The sequence below is a fragment of the Sitophilus oryzae genome, unplaced genomic scaffold (genome assembly GCF_002938485.1).
Source record: "Sitophilus oryzae breed Bouriz unplaced genomic scaffold, Soryzae_2.0 scaffold_1107_pilon_pilon, whole genome shotgun sequence".
In the NCBI taxonomy this organism is placed as follows: Eukaryota; Metazoa; Arthropoda; class Insecta; order Coleoptera; family Curculionidae; genus Sitophilus; species Sitophilus oryzae.
In genome coordinates this window covers 751,648-770,286 of record NW_022145735.1, presented here as the reverse complement: position 1 = coordinate 770,286, position 18,639 = coordinate 751,648, and the positions used below count along the sequence as shown (strand labels likewise).

The 18,639-nt window shown below is 34.7% G+C and overlaps 1 protein-coding gene across 2 annotated transcripts in view; it reads left to right on the top strand.

Moving 5' to 3' along the window:
- LOC115881087 (protein abrupt-like) overlaps nt 1–18,639 on the top strand; it is a 103,524-nt gene that overhangs the window by 70,076 nt on the left and 14,809 nt on the right. For both annotated transcript variants that reach the window (XM_030898463.1, XM_030898454.1), the window contains exon 7: nt 705–776. In XM_030898463.1, the coding sequence (XP_030754323.1) occupies nt 705–776 (72 nt within the window). The remainder of the gene's footprint in view (nt 1–704; nt 777–18,639) is intronic.

Sequence of the window (18,639 nt, the reverse complement as noted above, 5' to 3'; positions counted from 1 at the left end):
TTTATTAATGTGAAGATTCCGAATACAAAAACTCATTTTCCAAGAGTGTTTACGATTACCGAGGGACCCACAGATGATATCAATTTCTTACATGTATTTCGTAAGTACGCAAAACTTCGACCACTCAATGTGACACATCACCGATTTTTCTTGACGTATCGAAAAAATCAATGCTGTACCCTACCAGTTGGAATCAATACAATTGGAGGTATGCTAGAAAATATAGCGGAATTTCTTGGACTCTCCAATGCCATTGAATACACTGGTCATTGTTTCCGGCGCAGCTCTGCAACAATTCTGGCAGATTCAGGAGCGGACATAACAGTTTTAAAGCGACATGGAGGTTGGCGATCAAGCTCGGTTGCTGAAGGTTACATTGAAAATTCAATTGAACAGAAAACCGACATAGCAAAAAGAATCATGGGACAGAAAGATACGCCAAATAAGAAATTAAAAGCAGTTCACGTAGAAGCAGAATTCACCAGCATTGCCAGTACAAGAAATTTACTTATCGACTCCTACAATATTAAAAGTCTTTTATTATTAAAGGTATCATATTCGTAATATGATATTTTTACAGAACTCATATTTCACAAAGAAAAATAAATCCTAATGCTTTCATCTCTCGGGTACACTCTGTATATACTAATTTAGACAATTTTGTGACTATAATGTTAATAATCCTTTTTCTTTTTTTAATACAGATCACCCTCTTGCAGGATTAAGTGGATTGATGCCTGGACCTTCTGGAATGCATGGGAACGCCAATGATTTTGGTGAGTACATAATTTCAATTTTTGTATTGGATTTGGTGATTAGGGATGTTCCATTTAAATTGATTCTTCAGAAAACCGATTTTATATAAAATCGATTCTTTCAGATCGAGATTGAATAGTCATGCAACCCGAATTTTATCGTCAATTTCAGAAGATATCAGTAATTACGTAATAAAAAGAAATAATTTTAAAGTAATTTTACTGTTTAATTATTTAGAATTTAATTTTGATTTGTTTTTAGGTTTTAAGTTTTGAAGTTTTACGTTACACTGGCACTTAAAGTAATTTTGCTTGCTGTTGTATTATTCAGAATTATATCTTTTTTGAATAATTTGTTTTATATATTTTTGTTTAAAAAGTAATGAAAAAAATCACGCAAAAAATATATATTTTATTGCGAAAACGGAAAATCAGAGTCAAAATTGAATTAAAAAAAGATCGATGTCACTAAAATCGATTTTTTCAGTATCTATTCGCGATCATTCGATCTAGATCGATTCCTTTACAGAATTGCCCATCCCTATTGCTGATACATCCAAAAAAAAAAACATTTGTCGCCACAAGTATTGCCAGACCTTCAGATATTAATATAAAGAATGTTAACAGATAAACATCATTTATCGAACCACTGTAAATATATTTTTTTAATTTAATATAATTGATTTTATAAAATATTAAAACGAATGATGATATTAGTGTCTTCTATAGGTAAAATGAACGGATGCTTTTACTTAATTGTTAGTTTAAAAAGTTTAAAAATATGTTATAAAGAAAAAAGTTGTTTCAGCATTTGCCATAAAATAATGATCAATTTGTTACAAAACCATATAAATTATAGGCTGTACTTAAACTGTCGTTAAACGGTAGCTTACTAAAATGCCGTTAATAGGTATGACGTCGTTGGTGTGACACACTTGACGGCTTTATGAAATATAGGAATTTTATAAGGACTAACCAACGCTATCCACCCCACCAAATAACCAACTTAACCAACGCAACTAACCTCGACACTGATAAAAAATATAGAAAACAAATATAAATTAGTAAAAATCAACCAACCCTACCAAATAACCAACTAACCAATGAATTAACTCCCACCACGCTAACCAACCCGCCAAATAACTAAACCAATCCAACCAAAAAGAGTGAAACCAATGCAATAAGATCACGCTATAAGCAAAAAAAATATAAAAAAGTCTTGGTCGGCGTGAGATTTGAACCACGGACCATTCGCTTACGAAGCGATAGCCTCAGCCACTGACCCACAGGTGCTCTTGCAAAATCCTTAAGGCTAGGCATTACTTTCCGCCGACATGAACGACGCGACGTCACAATATCTATTAACGGCATTTTAGTAGGCTACCGTTTAACGGCTGTTTAAGTACATAGCGTGATCTTATTGCATTGGTTTCACTCTTTTTGGTTGGATTGGTTTAGTTATTTGGCGGGTTGGTTAGCGTGGTTATTTGGAGGGTGTTAATTCATTGGTTAGTTGGTTATTTCGTGGGGTTGGTTGATTTGTACTAATTTATATTTGTTTTTTATATTTTTTATCAGTGGCGAGGTTAGTTGCGTTGGTAAAGTTGGTTATTTGGTGGGGTGGATAGCGTTGGTTAGTCCTTATAAAATTCCTATATTTCATAAAGCCGTCAAGTGCGTCACATCAACGACGTCATACCTATTAACGGCAATTTAGTAAGCTACCGTTTAACGGCAGTTTAAGTACAGCCAATTATATATCACTGTAATCACAAAACTTCAATCTATTTCCGTATTGTAACGGAATTTTAAATTATGTCTTTATTTTCGAGAACATTTAGTCCAAACATAAGGAATATTTTGTTGATGTTTGGCCATCAAAATCTTAAAAATTTAGAAGTTGTCTAAAAATGTCCTACAATACGAATATAGTATAATCCTTTTTATCTTTAATTTTCGTCTTCATTTGTATAAAAATACCTAGCCAGTTTTAGATGAAACGTTAAATGCCGAACGCTTATTTCGCTACTTTTTTGGACTAGTGAAATCGACTCTTAAGTAAGAAACATGATAAAATAACAAAACAGAGTTATGAGCATATTTCTAACTTAAATTCCATAGCAGATGTGCCAATTTTATTCGTCTATTGTAACGACAATTTTAGGTTTAAACATTTGAACTGGACTCTTAAGGCGGTACGAAGTAAGCCGAGTCAGCTAGTTCAAAATAAATGTAATACCTAATAATAGAAATAATAAAAATATAAATGAAAAATATATGAAGTAACTTTAACAATACAAACTTATCTGACAACGCAGAGCAATTACTTATCCGACTTTCCCGAAAAAAAAACATAATATTCCGTATTTTCAACTTGACATACTCACTCCCACTCCTCATGTCACTTTCGCGTACATTTTAATAAAAATGTACCGGCCTTTGGACACTGTCCTTCACTCCTGCCATATTACACTCGGTCAGCCCGAGGGAACGAGAAGGACCAAACCATCTCCCTGTCACTACAGACGAGATATTTAATAATAAAAGTTTCTTTTTTTCCGTCTCTCTCTCTCGTCCTCAATTCTGTACGGCGCTTATTGTTGTCCGTGTTTTTGTCCAGGCGGCTTCGGCCTGACAGATGTCAGTTTTTTCGCGCGAATTGTGACACAGGCGGCTTAGAAAAGCCATTGTATTTAGAAAAATTCGCTACGTGCTGCGAATATCACGTCTGTGTATGTGTGTGTGTTTAGGATGAAACGATTTTTCAAAAGCAATTGCGTTTTGGGGATGGTATGCGTACGAGAGATCTTTTAAATATTTCTTTTTGAATGCCTAGAAGTTGAAAAAAGTCAATAAGAGTCTTTTCAAATGTTTTTTTTATGAATAAGGTGTTTATCTATACAGGGTGAGTCTTAAATAAGTGCAAATATTTATAGTGGTGGTATATTTGGATCCCAGCAATTTGTTTATGCGTTTCTTTTAGTAAGAAAATGTTGAAAATCGTGCATTGTCTTTTAAATTTTTCTGTATATTTTAGAAAGCTTTTTATAACCGCCTGTTCGCCGCAAATTTTCCCACCGTATTTCTTAATCTCTGATATTACCATAGTATAAGGAAACTAGTAGAAGGCTAGTAGCTTTACTCCTTGTCAAATCCTTTGTTCTTTTTCTGCCACTTTATATGACCTTGTTCTCGCGTCCCGTGACCACTGACGTAGCTGTATAGTCGTGGTCTATAACTAGGCAAAGTATAGTCGTAGCACTTGCCATAGTTTCACAGAGATGTATTTAGGAAAATATGAGTTGACAATAAAATAAAATAAAAAAAATCATCGAGTAAAAATTTGCTTGAAAACAGAATATTTTCACATTTCCCGACGGACGGAACTCAACTGAAACGCTCTGCAATCTGCCGATATTTGACAGATTGTAAAAACTTGCAGAAAATATTTGGAAGAGTACAACTACTCTTTTTCTTCTACTATGATATTACCATGGTTACGGCACTAAAAGGGATGCAAATGATACAGAAAAAATCCGGTGGCTCTCAAAAATAAAAAATAAATCAATTTTTTTTAAATTTTGGCCCTGCAAATAATGTACAAAAGTAGGAAATTTCAAGATCCGGAAGGATTCGACCACATTATCATCTTTAAAATTGTTTGTTGTTCCTTACTGTCTAATTCATTCGCTTGAAAAATTAATATTTACACGACCTTCGGCATTGTTTTCAAAATATCAATCATCGAAAACAATCGACAATGCATTTTGATTCGAACAGTAAGTAGTTTAAGAACAATTACCATAATAACTCCAATTTAAATCAATTACTGCGTATATGCTCAATTAGATTAGCGTACGAAATAAAATTTAACAGTTGGTAAAACATCGTCAACCGTTGATTTATTAACAGAAAAATAGGTCCCATTTCTCGTTTAGAAAGCGAATTAATTGGTTAATACAATAATGCAATAAATTCAGTTTAAAAATTGCTTAAAAACAAGAATGAATTGATTATATTTGAAATAAACACACATCGTTAAACCAGTTAGAAGAACGATCAAAATTTACACTAAATTTAAAAGGGATAATCTTGAATAAAAAGATTGGGAAGGGCCTCTAAAATGGCCGACTTAAAGGCTTCATTTCACTAGTCCGGAAAAGTAGCAAAATAAGCGTTCGGCATCTAACGTTTTATGTAAAACTGGCTAGGTATTTTTACACAAATGAAGAAGGAAATTAAAGATAAAGGATTATACTATATCCCTATTGTAGCACATTTTTAGACAACTTCTTTATTTTTAAGATTTTGATGATCAAACATCAACAAAAAAATCCTTATGTTTGGACTAAATTTCCTGGAAAATAAAGAGATAATTTAAAATTCAGTTACTGTACGGAATTCAGTGGCGCATCTAGAGATTGAGTCTGGGAGGGGTAGTTTGAATATTCAAAAAAGTACTAAATTTGAATTAAATTTTTGCTGGAAGGTATTGTAACCGGAAAAAAATCTACTTGGATTGGTTTGGATATTCTGTTTTAATTTGTATTATTAACTTTTTTGTAACAATTTTATTTTATACCAAATTATATCTTATTAATTAATTTCTTTCTGGAAGGGGTAATTACCCCCTCCTGTATATGTGCCCCTTTATAGGGCTTGTTTCTCTTTACAATTTCCTGTTTCACAATGTACCGTTTGTGTCCAGGAACGGTTCATAGTTTCATAGTTGTCGATTTTCGAAAGAAATCAGTACATGTATTTTATTTCGTATATTTTTCATTTTATTGATTTAATGGAAAGCACTGTTCATTAAAATGTTGTATCCTATGTTATAGGGTTTGTTTCTCTCTACAATTTCCTGTCTCACAATGTACCGTTTGTGTCCGGGAAGGGTACATAGTTTCATAGTTGTCGATTTTCGAAAGAAATCAGTACATGTATATTGTTTCGTATATTTTTCATTTTATTGGTTTTATGGAAAGCACTGTTCATTAAAATGTTGTATCTATGTTATAGGGCTTGTTTCTCTCTACAATTTCCTGTCTCACAATGTACCGTTTGTGTCCGGGAAGGGATCATAGTTTCATAGTTGTCGATTTTTGAAAGAAATCAGTACATGTATATTATTTCGTATATTTTTCATTTTATAGATTTTATGGAAAGCACTGTTCATTAAAATGTTGTATCCTATGTTATAGGGCTTGTTTCTCTCTACAATTTCCTGTCTCACAATGTACCGTTTGTGTCCGGGAAGGGTACACAGTTTCATAGTTGTAGCTTTTCGAAAGAAATCAATACATGTATATTATTTCGTATATTTTTAATTTTATAGATTTTATTGAAAGAACTGTTCATTAAAATGTTGTATCCTATGTTATAGGGCTTGTTGCTCTCTACAATTTCCTGTCTCACAATGTACCGTTTGTGTCCGGGAAGGGTACATAGTTTCATAGTTGTCGATTTTCGAAAGAAATCAGTACATGTATATTATTTCATATATTTTTCATTTTATAGATTTTATTGAAAGAACTGTTCATTAAAACGTTGTATCCTATGTTATAGGGGCGGAACTAGATTGAAGTTTTGTGATTATAGTGATTGTAACAAATTTCTCGCTATTTTATGGCAAATGCTGAAGCTCTGCAAACCTTAATCAAGCCTTAATCAAAGCACATGTGTTTGGAATTTTGGATGTAACTGTAGCAGATTTCTGAAATATAATATATATTTCCTTCGGCCACGCACCCGCTTTACCCGACCCCTGAGAGCAACCCGAACAGTACAGCGTAATAGACTCTGTTACAGACTAAACTATTACAGAAATTAGTTACTTAAGTTAAAATAAAACTGCGATATATAGAAAGTGATATAATCTTGGGGTAAGAGTATCTCTTGATCTCTATGAAGAATCGATCCGAATTGTATGTTCCGAATTAAAGCAGTACCAACATTACACTGTCTTTTTTCATTTATTTTATTTTTGGAAATGATATTTTAGAGAATAATCACTTAAAAGAGGCTCTAAAAATACCATAAAAACTTTTTTTAAACTTCTCCCTCGAAATTTAAATTTATGCTTTTCGGGCTTTTCTATCTTTCTTCGAACCCATTTTCCAAATTCACCCAGCCCTTTCAGCCGGCAATACTCTAAAAAAAAAGAAAATCTTTTTTCTCGCCAAGTTAAGACAAAATAACATTTTCCGCGAGATACGATCGGAATTTATAGGCAATAAACAAAAGTAAATCAGCGAAAGTGACATTGAAATTGGCTACGAAAATCCAGAGAGATAGAAAATAGATTTTTTTCGTCCTTTTTTGCGTCAGTGTGATACTATAGTTAATACTATGGTAAAATATTGCTAAAGTTTATTAGAATGCTTAGAAAAAATTGTAAGATTGAATTGAAACGATATTACAGTGAATGTAGACAGGAACTCCTACATTTTATTTTTTTTCCATAGTAACTGTTAAATTGCCTTATGGTGCGTTTAGACTTGAGCACGCACGCACTGATCCTCCGCGAATGCTCAAGTGTCACAGCCATTTGTGCGCGCACGCTCATTCTGAATCTGTCTGTGCGCGAGCAGCCGCGAACCGTGAGCGTCTGGTGTCTGGTGTCGGTTTTTGCTCAAAGGGATTTTATGCTCAAAGGGATTTTATGTGTGCGCGAACGCTCAATTTGGACCGGCAATTTGTTTTGTCTGCGTTCGTGCGTGCGTGTGTGATTTTTGTTCGTTTTCTTTATTAAAATTATGGAGTGGATCAATGAATCTTCCTTATTATTAATTGAAAAATATGAAAACTTGCCTATATTATGGGATGTTAAACATTCTTTGTATTATTAAAATATCAAAAAAAATATAACGCATGGCAAAACCTTGTAAATAAAATTAATATTGAATATGTCAATATTAATGAAATTGCTATTCTAAAATTTGTATCTTTTGTTCGTAATTTTTGGTTTTATTAAATTTTGTAAATATTTAAAGTCGGGCCTGGTCATTCTTGTAAAGTTTTTGAACTGATCATAGCCCTCCTCAGACACTAAGTTGTTGCAGTAAATTATATCGATTTCTAAAAATTTGGGTTTGCCACCAGCGACGATGTTTTCGATTTTTCTTCTTTTTAATAATTAAGCTGTGCATAACACAATGACTTCAGCCTCTACTATTTCTTGGTCGTCCATTATTTTCGCCAACACAACTCGCACAAAGCTGTGCGCGCACAAATGGATCACTTCATTCGTCGAAAAATAAGTTTTTAATTTGAACGGAGCCGAGAGCGCGAACAAATGCCGTGCGCGCACGCTCAGCTCGTGCGTGCTCAAGTCTAAACGCACCATTATATCTATCAAAAATAGTAGATAAAATAATACTTTAACCGCAAGGGTAGATTAAATGATAATTTAACAGCGAGGATAGGTTAAAAACTTTATTTCTTCTCGCACGTTTTTTAATTGCTTTTGAAAATTTTTGTATTCCTTTTCATAAGTTATTCGGGATTTAAATGGAAGTAGTTTGGATATGGCGTTTGTCGCCTCAGCCTGAATATCTGTTGGTAACTTACTTATTTCGTGTTGAGCCATTTCTGGCTCCAATTTAATCAGCAATCGACACGGAAGAGAATTAAAAAATATTGACTCAAAACTGACAACTAAAGAGACAGCTTTATTTATTTGTCAAATTACAGAGAAACCAACGCCAACCCAGCACAATATTTTTTCTACTCGTAATAAATTCCTTGAAATAATAATTTCTGAATATTTTTTAAAACGTAACTCGCTATGGAAAAAAAATATTGTTTTATATACGACGATAAAATTGTATTATCCTCTCCCGAAATTAATTCACTCGCGATTTCATCGCTCGTTTTTTTTTGCGAAACAAACCTCATCATCTTTTTTTGCGAAAAAAACTCATAGACGTGTTCCTTGGGTTGAAATATGCCACCCCTGAAAATATTTGCACTTATTGAAGACTCACTGTATAATTACATACAATAATACATAATCGTTAATACATAAATAATTAATAAATAATAATACACATACACCCTGTATCTGCGAAACTATATAAGCATTTTAGGACATACATTTATACGAACTTTTTTACTTATTTTTATCTGCAGAATACGCTGCCGAAGTTTCCGGAATACAGTTCGTACCACCCTGTGTATGGATTCTTTTAGTTAACTATTTTCCTGTTTTTTTTTTATTTAATGACATTGAGATTTTGAAATTTTGGAAAATTTTTTGGAAATTTATAGGATTCTAGTAGGATTTTTAGTCTGATTTAGTAGGACGATTAGCAAAGAGTTGGGGGGGGGGGACAATACTGAACTGCACCACTATTTCAACACTGTCCTAGCCCTTATTATGTTTGTTTCTTCTTCACTTCCTCTTAAGCATTGCTTTCTCTCACTTTTCAGTAATCGCCATAAATCAGTACTCCTAAATACCTCCCCCTCCATTTTTTACAACCCCCTCTCCTCCCTCCACACATCCTATTTACCCAGCGAAGCGTTCGTTCGAATCCTGCAATTGATCGAACCGTTAGAAATGCCCTCGGGATAAATTGAAGGGCTAAAGGAACGGACAGGAGCAGGGGGGGATGTACATGAAGAGAATAGAAAGGGATGAAGATGGGATAGTGGGCTGCCGGACGATTACCAGGGCCGTAGTTGTTTTAAAGTTAATCTGCATGGGAGTTGGTGTAGTGTCTTTATCGTTCAATCTTTCTGCGTGGTTGGACTGAAAGGCTTTTGTTGTTTTGGGGGTCTTTTCCGTTAAAGCTTTGGAGATGTACTTGGTGTTTAGAATATATTTAGCATTCTATTTGCTTTTATTTGTAAGACCGTTTCTGATATTAGTGATATACTTTTTAGGTGGATATTTATACAAATAAAACAGTCGGATTAGTTAAGAACGGCTGGACCGATTTTAATGATCTCTGATTTATTGGATTCGTCTCCACTCCGAAGAGCAGAATAACTATTAAAATAATGGAAAAAATCACGGAAAAAAATTATACAGAAAATTAATAATAATAATAGCTCCCGTATATAGCGTTTAACGCCTTGGGAGTAGCAAGGTAATACAGCTTGCCAGGCTAGAGCCGTTCGGTATACAAGGAAGGTAATGTGGCTAGCACTACGTTTCAACTGCCTATTATTACCTCAGGATTGTAAATCCTAAGTACCCATTTAAGACTGAATCGACCTAGGTACCCAATTTATTTCAATAAAAATAGTCGGCTGATGAAATATCAGGTGTAGGATTCGAACCCACTACCTTGAGATTTGTAGACGAGAGCCTGTACCTCTACGCCACCGGGCACCCAGAAAATTAATTTTTAAATAAATTATGTTTGGAACTACACCATCTTCCATAATTGACCGAATCAATTTAATATTGCCATAACTGCAAATTTTTCTGAAAAAGGAGTACAGCCATAAATTTTATTTTAGCGATATTACATTAAATTATTGCAGTATTTCCATAGAGCCAGATTTAAGAAAATACTAAGAAAATATAAATTTTCATGATATGGTAGTATTGCAAGTGGTAAATAGCTCTTATTGTATTTATTTATTACCGTATCTCAATTTTCGAGATAGTTGCAGTTATGGCGGTACAGGTATGGTTGAATTGGATGTGCAGCTTATAGCTTATTTTTAATAATTGATGTCCACTGCAAATCGGTTATATACTAGACATTATAAAATAGAAATTCATCGGAAAATAGTCGGAAAATCACATGCTTTTAGACTTGCTGCTGCTTTATTTTGTGCTGTTGCATTATCTTGTGATTTCATCCAACTAGTCTTTATTTTGGCACTAGATAGTAAGAAGAGCCATATACTTTGGTACGACTGATATCAGAGATGGAGAATTAACCTTTTTAAAATCGTCTCAGATAAAGGATTTTATCAAAGCCCGGACACTGTATGATGAATTATTACTCAAGAAAGGTGACACATTAGATCTATAAGGTCGCGGTGATTAACTCCCCCTTCCCCCTCCCATACAATCTACAATTCATTATTAAAAATAGATAACCTCACGTACGCACATAACTCCTCTTAACACGCACGAACGAAAATAGCCCCATAGTAATCTTCGATACTCCTCCCGATAAAGCTCCAGGCAATGCCGGCATTACCTTTGCTCCTTCTCCTATCTATCTTGCCATCTCCTTCCCTCCTCCTCGATTTCTCCAACGCCCACTCCAGTATTCCTCTTGAGCTAAACCCCCTCTGCCCCCTCCCAAGGGCAAAAACAGAACCGTGAACGGCCGAAAGGGCCGCCTGCCGCCGTCCGTCGTATAAATCAATAGGGCCGATGCCGGATGCGGAACGAACGGATTCGGATTTGGGAGAGAAGAGGAGGCGCAAAAGGAAAACGACGTTTGACTCGAAACATCGGCCAGTAGCGGGTCGCAGATATGGTATTGCTGATGATAGACATCGGTATTTTACTTCTTTTTCTAGTTACATTAATAAAATGGCACGTGAAGGATTTAGCCGCTAAGGGTGCCATAAGATTAAGGGAATCCAATCTGTGGAACCAGACCAACTACGGTCACTCGAGGATATAGAGACTATATAATATCGTGGGCGTACAGCGAAAATCCACTAAGTCACATTTTTGGCTGAATTGTATTAAACCACGTTCACACCACGATGTCCAGTTTTTCACGGTCTTTATCATGAAAAACCCATTAAGTCCAATTTCGGCATCCTTATATTTTTAAGTCGGGGGTTCTAATTACTTAAGTCCATTTTGCGAAAAATTACAACAGGAAACCCACACTAAATGCACTTAGTGTATTTTAATGTGTCAGAACTAAACGGAACGTTAACAACGAAAACCCACAAAGTCCAAAAAAATCCATATTATTGTATGCTTTTACCGGTAGCGTTTTCAAAGCAATGAGCGTTTTCAAATGCTCACCAAACATGATTTTGGAGAAACGATAAGGATTCGCATCCCGACAAGAGAAGAATGGGAAAGCAACCTACTAATGAACACTCAAGTAATAGCTGTCTGTAGTTTCCGTGACTTTAGGAGGTATAAGTATAGGCATCTTCGTAGATGAACTAGATATTCGACGATCTTTAAGGCATCGATCATATAGATCGATTCATATCATAAGAAAGCGGCCATTTCTATACTAGGTAGGAGATCTCGTGATATACTCTGACCGTATGCGCTTTAAGAAGCATCACCATGCATCAGTGATATCGAAAACTGTGATGGACTGCCAAGAAGCACTGTTTTGGCTGCGTCAAGGCGGGGCCACTCTGTGCCAGAGTTACCACAAGAAAATTTTTGATTGTGCAGAACTTGACCATACAAATGTGTGGCATTGTGTAGCCATTCATTACCAATAACTGTAACTATCCAATAAGACGTACATTCGCCAAATTTTAAAGCATGATTACGAGTCACTTCCACTCGTTTGGATACGTCAATATATTCATTTCCCATTTCATTTCCTGTTATGCCATCATGCCAGCAAGGATTGCAGTGCCGTCAAAATTGATGCCGCGAAACTAACGATTTTATGGACAAATTAGACCGGTTAATTCTCTTCAAAAACTGTAAACTATTCAGGACTGCAGTCCTTGCTGACATGGGAGGAAGTGAAATAGGAATTGAATAATATTCGCGTATGCAAACGAGTGGAAGTGAGACTGTGAACTATAGTAATGTAATTGAGCAGTGAATTTTGGCCAAAGTACGTATTATGTATTATTTAAGGGGTTAAGCAATCCTGTATTTTTATCGTTTTCGGCTCTTGTCTATTGGTCCTTGACTCATGGCCAAGTTTATACTCTGACAGTTTACTGAACACCTGAACACTGATGACGCATATATTTGTCAGTTCAAAATTTAAAGTACATTTGCGGCCTCTTTTGATGTACTTTTTTACTAACGTAGATAACTTAAAAGCAAAAAAAAATTAGCTTTTGTCAGCTGATTTACTATTCTGCTAATATTTTTTATACGAAATATATAAATTCTCAAAATGTGCAAAATAGAAGCGGCAGAGAGTCCACGTGGATGTAAAAGTTGCTAGTAATCTTGATCAAAATGTTCTCTTTGAAACGACCGCTGACTTGATTTCTCGTCATTCTGATTTTTCTCATTCCTAAATAAAACGATAATGAACGTTATTTATGTTCTTTGAAACAAACTTCTTAAAATAACTCGACAATATTATTTTGAACGAATCAATAACACGCGAAATTATTCAAATCACCCTCTACAAAGGCGTTCAATGGAAACGCTAAAAACGTCAGCGAAATAAATCGATTATACAAAACATTCACACCTAACTACCATCATCCCGGTCCCTTTCACCCTTCCATTCCGTGCCCGAACTGAGACATTTCCCCAAAACTTTTCTTTCCCGATCCCGTATCCATCCTTTTCCAACTCGAATCTATCCCATTATATCCGGGCTCGTTCTTTTGCAGCTTTTCTTCATTCTCTGGCAACTTGCCTATTATTGGAGTAAGCCCAAAGTAAGTCCCCTCGCGTTCCAGTTTCTCCTAGAAAAGCGAAAGGGGAAGAAATGGAGATAGGGGGAGGGGGGTTGAGTGTTAAGGACGGGGTAAAGGAAAGCTATAATAGGGGAATATCGATGTAACGGGTGGTCAAATAATACGGGGACGTGGGGTGTAACTCGGGAAACGTCATTAATAGAGGTTAAGGAAAAAAATTGCTGTAAATTATTTTCGGCGTAACAGGAACATAAAATTGAAAACCTAGGAACATAGTAGTATTGCCAGAATCGAAGGATTTTATAGTCAAATTTTGTCGATTATTGGAAGCCTGAAGGTTTTTTTATTCATTTTTTATCTTAACTGAATACAAATCTATAAATACTAAATGTAAGCACGTTTATTAGCTTTTTTTAAGTCGTAAGTTGACTATCAAATAAATAATATATTTCAGTTATAAGTATGAATTATCTTGAGTGTATTCTGAATATTTCTAAGATTATAAAATAGTGGAATTGTTTCTAGTGCTTTTTTTTGCAAATTGTTTATAATAACTGTCCTGAGGGATACAGAGTCAGCTGGCAAGTCCTGTTTTATGCCATATTTTTATTTTGAAACGTTTCCTTCTATTCTATTGCTTTATAATGTTGTATATTTAAAAAATCAGAGGCATTTTTATAAGGTGTAAGACTATTCGGCAATATTCCGCATGGAAATTAGTATCCGTTCAATGCTTCTCCAGCTTTGGAATATGTACAAAAATCTTGCCAATATTTGCCACTGCAAAAAAAACATTGATTTAAACAGATTCTTAAATGAAATAGTCTTTACCCTATAACACCCATCCTCGCTCAAATATCGTCTATAATATACAAATCACTTTCTTGTTCTAGCATCCTCATCCAATTGCTTAGTTTTGCACAGAATGGCCCTATTTGATCGGTGGAAAGGGTGTCAGAGTAGAGGAAAAAATATGGGGTTCGAAGTGTAGGAAAAACAAAATGGGGTTCCATATTAGCACCCTCTCCTCTAATAATTAATATTACTAGCAAAAAAGCAAAAAATTATAAAACATAATTTTGGCCAACTTTTAGTTCTTAATACCCTCTGTGCGCCGTCGGCGCGTGCAAAAGCAGAAATAAATAAATTTTCGTTCCGGTAAAAGCGAGAACGCCGATGAACGCTGGTTGACGGCGCCTACCTGCTTTCACCGTGAACTAGCCGATTTGATAACACGCTTTAATTTTTCAAGGTTATAAGCGCGAGGCGGCGCGGCGCCGGCGCCGGCGCTACTATGTACCCATACACAGGGTGTCCCAGAAATACGTGCAAGTATTTTAACTTAACTGGTAGTATAGTTCAACCCCAGAAATACGCCTATGAGGTTTTTTTCTAAATAATTTTTTTTTGAAAATTCGGAATTTTTTGAAAATTTTTTTGGAATTTTTTTAGTTTTTATTTAAAAAAAATAATTTCTTGATAATATGGCAACATAGGTAGTAGATTAAATTTACAAGAAAGAAAATCCAGAAAAGATCCAGTGGTTCTCAAACAAATCCCGAAGTAATGGAAAGAATGTGTAAGGACCAAGAACTATTGACTACAATAAAACGACGGCAAGCAGCATATTTTGGTCATATTTTTCGAAATAACAAATATAGTTTCCTACAGCTGATCGTTGAGGGAAAGGTTGAAGGACGACGGGGCATCGGGCGTAAACGGTTTTCCTTGTTGCGGAATTTGCGCCAGTGGTTTAATATAGGAGAGGCCAGTGCAATTATCCGTTTGGCTCAAGACAGGGAGGAATTCCAATTGATGGTCGCCAACCTCCGACGAGGAGAAGGCACATGAAGAAGAAGGTTCTCAAAATTTTAGCAAAAAATCATTTTTTTTTGGAATTTTCAAAGTAAAATAACTCCGTTATTTTGGACTTATTTGAAAAACGATAAAGAGAAAATATGTTTCTTTTATCGAGATCTACCACCCTTTAAAATACTTGCACTTATTTCTGGGATACCCTGTTAAATAACAATACACGTGATGCGTATACGCAAAGTTGCGAACGATGTCAAGAATAGGTACCCAGATTGCCGACTACCAGTAAGCGGCAAACCTGCTTGCGCTGTGTTCGCAAACTAATCCTATTAACCTATTAACATTTATAGTAACTCTATCAATACTATCAACTAAACCTCGTAGATAAAGACCAAACAACAGACAAAAAATATTGCTTTTTAACTCTCGCAAAGCACAAAGACACACTTATTCATTAACCCCGGTAGAGTAGGGTTGAAAGCAGACAATGCGAACTGTATATTATGAGGCGAGGAACAATTTAAGAATAGAACAAAAGGCCAAGGTGGCGAATAGCGGGGTGGTGGGAGGGGTTATGAAGGAGGGGTGAAAAGAAAATTGATGGAAAGGCATTGAATTTCCTTCTGGAATGCGTTTTAACGTTTTTCGTTCTATTTTTGGTGTTTTAGGAATATTATGGAGATGGGAAAAAAAGGTATAAACAGTGTCAGTTCTAGAAAATAGCTCAGAATTTGGAATACATTTATTACAGTTGGTTATTATATTTTTTTCAAACATCATAAAAGTATTAATTTTTGCGACATGATTGGCAATATAAAATAGTTATTTATGGTAGTAGTGTGTTATCTTACATACTAAGGGTCGGCATTTCTGGTCTTGGATGCCGGTTTTCATGTGTACGAAGAGTACGGCCAACACGCTTAGTAAAATAAATTGTACTGAATAAAGACAGAAGGCGAGTATTTTCCCAAGCGCATGGAATCTAGCGTCAGATAAATACTTCGTATTTTTGCTTACTCAGACTTTTTTCAAGTGTTATAACACGCGAGTGCCATACAAAATTTTATCCAACAGCAGAACTGTTTCACGTCCAATATCTAAAGAATAATTGATTTAAAAGGATCTACCAGTTCTACTTTCATTGTTGCGAATTAATAAATTATCAGGGTGCGTTTATGGTTGCTATGCAATATAGATGTGCGTTTTGTTTTTTGTAAATAATAAATCGCACTGACATTAAGATGACATTTAGATAAATCGCGATTTTTTAACGATAAAATAATGAATTATCAACCAGCAAGTCAGATTTTAAAGAAAAGTGATTCAGGTAGATCTTCCGCAAGTACTTGAGCCTACAACATCCTGGGCAATACACTGGCCATTGTATGAGAAGATCATCCGCTACATTACTGGCAAATGCAGCAGTGAACATGACAACGTTAAAAAGACACGGAGGATGGCGATCTGCAAGGGTTGCGGAAGGATATATCGAAGAGTCCATCAACAATAAAATAGAGATTGCCAAAAAGATTCAAGGTGCTGTAAGTGTTCCAGAACGAGCCTTTGTAATGACAGAGCTTATTTCAAGCAGTGGAGGGACCGCATCTGGAGGCATACAAGATTTTACAATTTCTGAATCTAGAAAAAAAATCATTTTCATTTAATGTTAATGTTAATTTAAATATTTTTTTTAATTTTCAAAGTAAGATAACTCGGTTATTTTAGACCCGAGGGGTGTTTCACTGGGGTAAAGAATGTACACGTACTGCCAAAATAATCTTTCACTGTCAACTGTCAAGCGACTTCCAATGACTACGAAGAAGACTGCCTATGACTGCCAATGACTGCCAAGAAAATGTACATGTAATTCCAATAGTGAGACACCCCTCGTTTAGACCCATTTGAAAAACAGTAAAAAGAAAATTTTATGGAGATCTACCAGCTCCGAAAACATATGAACTTATTTAAGACTCACCCTGTATAGTGTATATTTGTATGTAGATATTTTTTTTGGGAGTTTGACGGAATTTAATAAGACAAATATTATTTTTTTTATTATACTACTTAATTATTTTTATAATAAAATGAACAGAAAGGCAGAATCATATCATTGTTGGTTTGCGGTGTTCTTATTTTTGTATGTTATCTATGAGAATACCCTATTTGATATAGGAAAGTACGATAGCAAAATCGCAACCGAAGTTTAAAAGTAGCAGAAAAGAAAAAAGAAAATCACGGGCAGATTAAAAGAAAATTGTTAAAATGGATACATCATAAATAATGATAAAAAATACGAAAGATAGGAGCAAAGTTTTCTGTTAGACACAGTAAATCTTTTGATTTATGAACCGCATCTCTTTATTTAAGTCAGCGTTATTACCAGCGACTTTCTTAGAAAACTTTATTGTGTCTAATTATACTATCAGACGGATTATTTCTACAGACAGCAGAATGTACCCTGAAATTATTGTTTTTATTTTGATTTGTGTCAAAGCAAGGTTAAACTTCATAAAATATATCTTTACTAATATTATAAACGCGAAAGTTTGTACGTATGAATTAGGGTGAGCCAAAAAAACTAACCTATGGAATTTATGGGTTAAAATTTTAACCCATAGGGCAGGATTTTTAGCTCATTTTTAAAAGGTATCGGTGAACATTCAAAGTTTTCCATTTAAATAACAGGTAAAAATTTCCATTAAAAGTACCATAACTTTGAAACGGTTTACGATAATTTTTTACATCGCGGATTCTTGTAGGAGCATACAATTTACTAAAAAATCTATCTGAGAGTATTTTTTTCAATTCAATCTATACTAATATATAAAATCCTTAAGTGACTGACATACTTATTATCACGATCCTGCTCAAACCACCCAACGTAAGAAGCTCAATTTTGGCATACAGGTTGATTCTAGGGTGTAGAGGTTCGATAAGAAGGATTTTTCGAAATTCCAGTTCCAAGAGGGTGACACCACCCTCAAATATTACAATATTTTTTATTTAAAAACGGTCAAGTTTCCGAAAAAACGCTTAAACACGTATATTTTATTTTTGTTTTCTTACACATTTTAAGATTTTTTAAAATGTATACAGGGTGTTTCGAAAAATCTGGTCATTGATTAATCACGATCCTGCTTAAAGCGCTTGACGTAAAAAGCTGATTTTTGGAAAACAGATTGACTTTAGGGTGTAGAGGTTCGATAAGAAGGGATTTTTCGAAACTCGAATTTAAGGGCAAAACTATCCTCAAATATTAAAATATTTTTTATTTAAAAACCGGTGAGTTTTTCGGAAAAACTCTTATACACATATATTTTATTTTGTTGTTTTATATATTTTAAGATTTTTTATAAATTTATACAGGGTGTTTCATAAAATATGACCATTGAGTAATCACGATTCTGCTTAAACTGCTTGACGTTTAAAGCTGATTTTTGGCAAACGTATTCACTGTGGGGTGTAGAGGTTCGATAAGGAGGGGTTTCTCGAATCTCAAATTCCGAGAGGGTGAAAACGCCCCTCAAATATTACAATATTTGTTATTTAAAAAACGGTT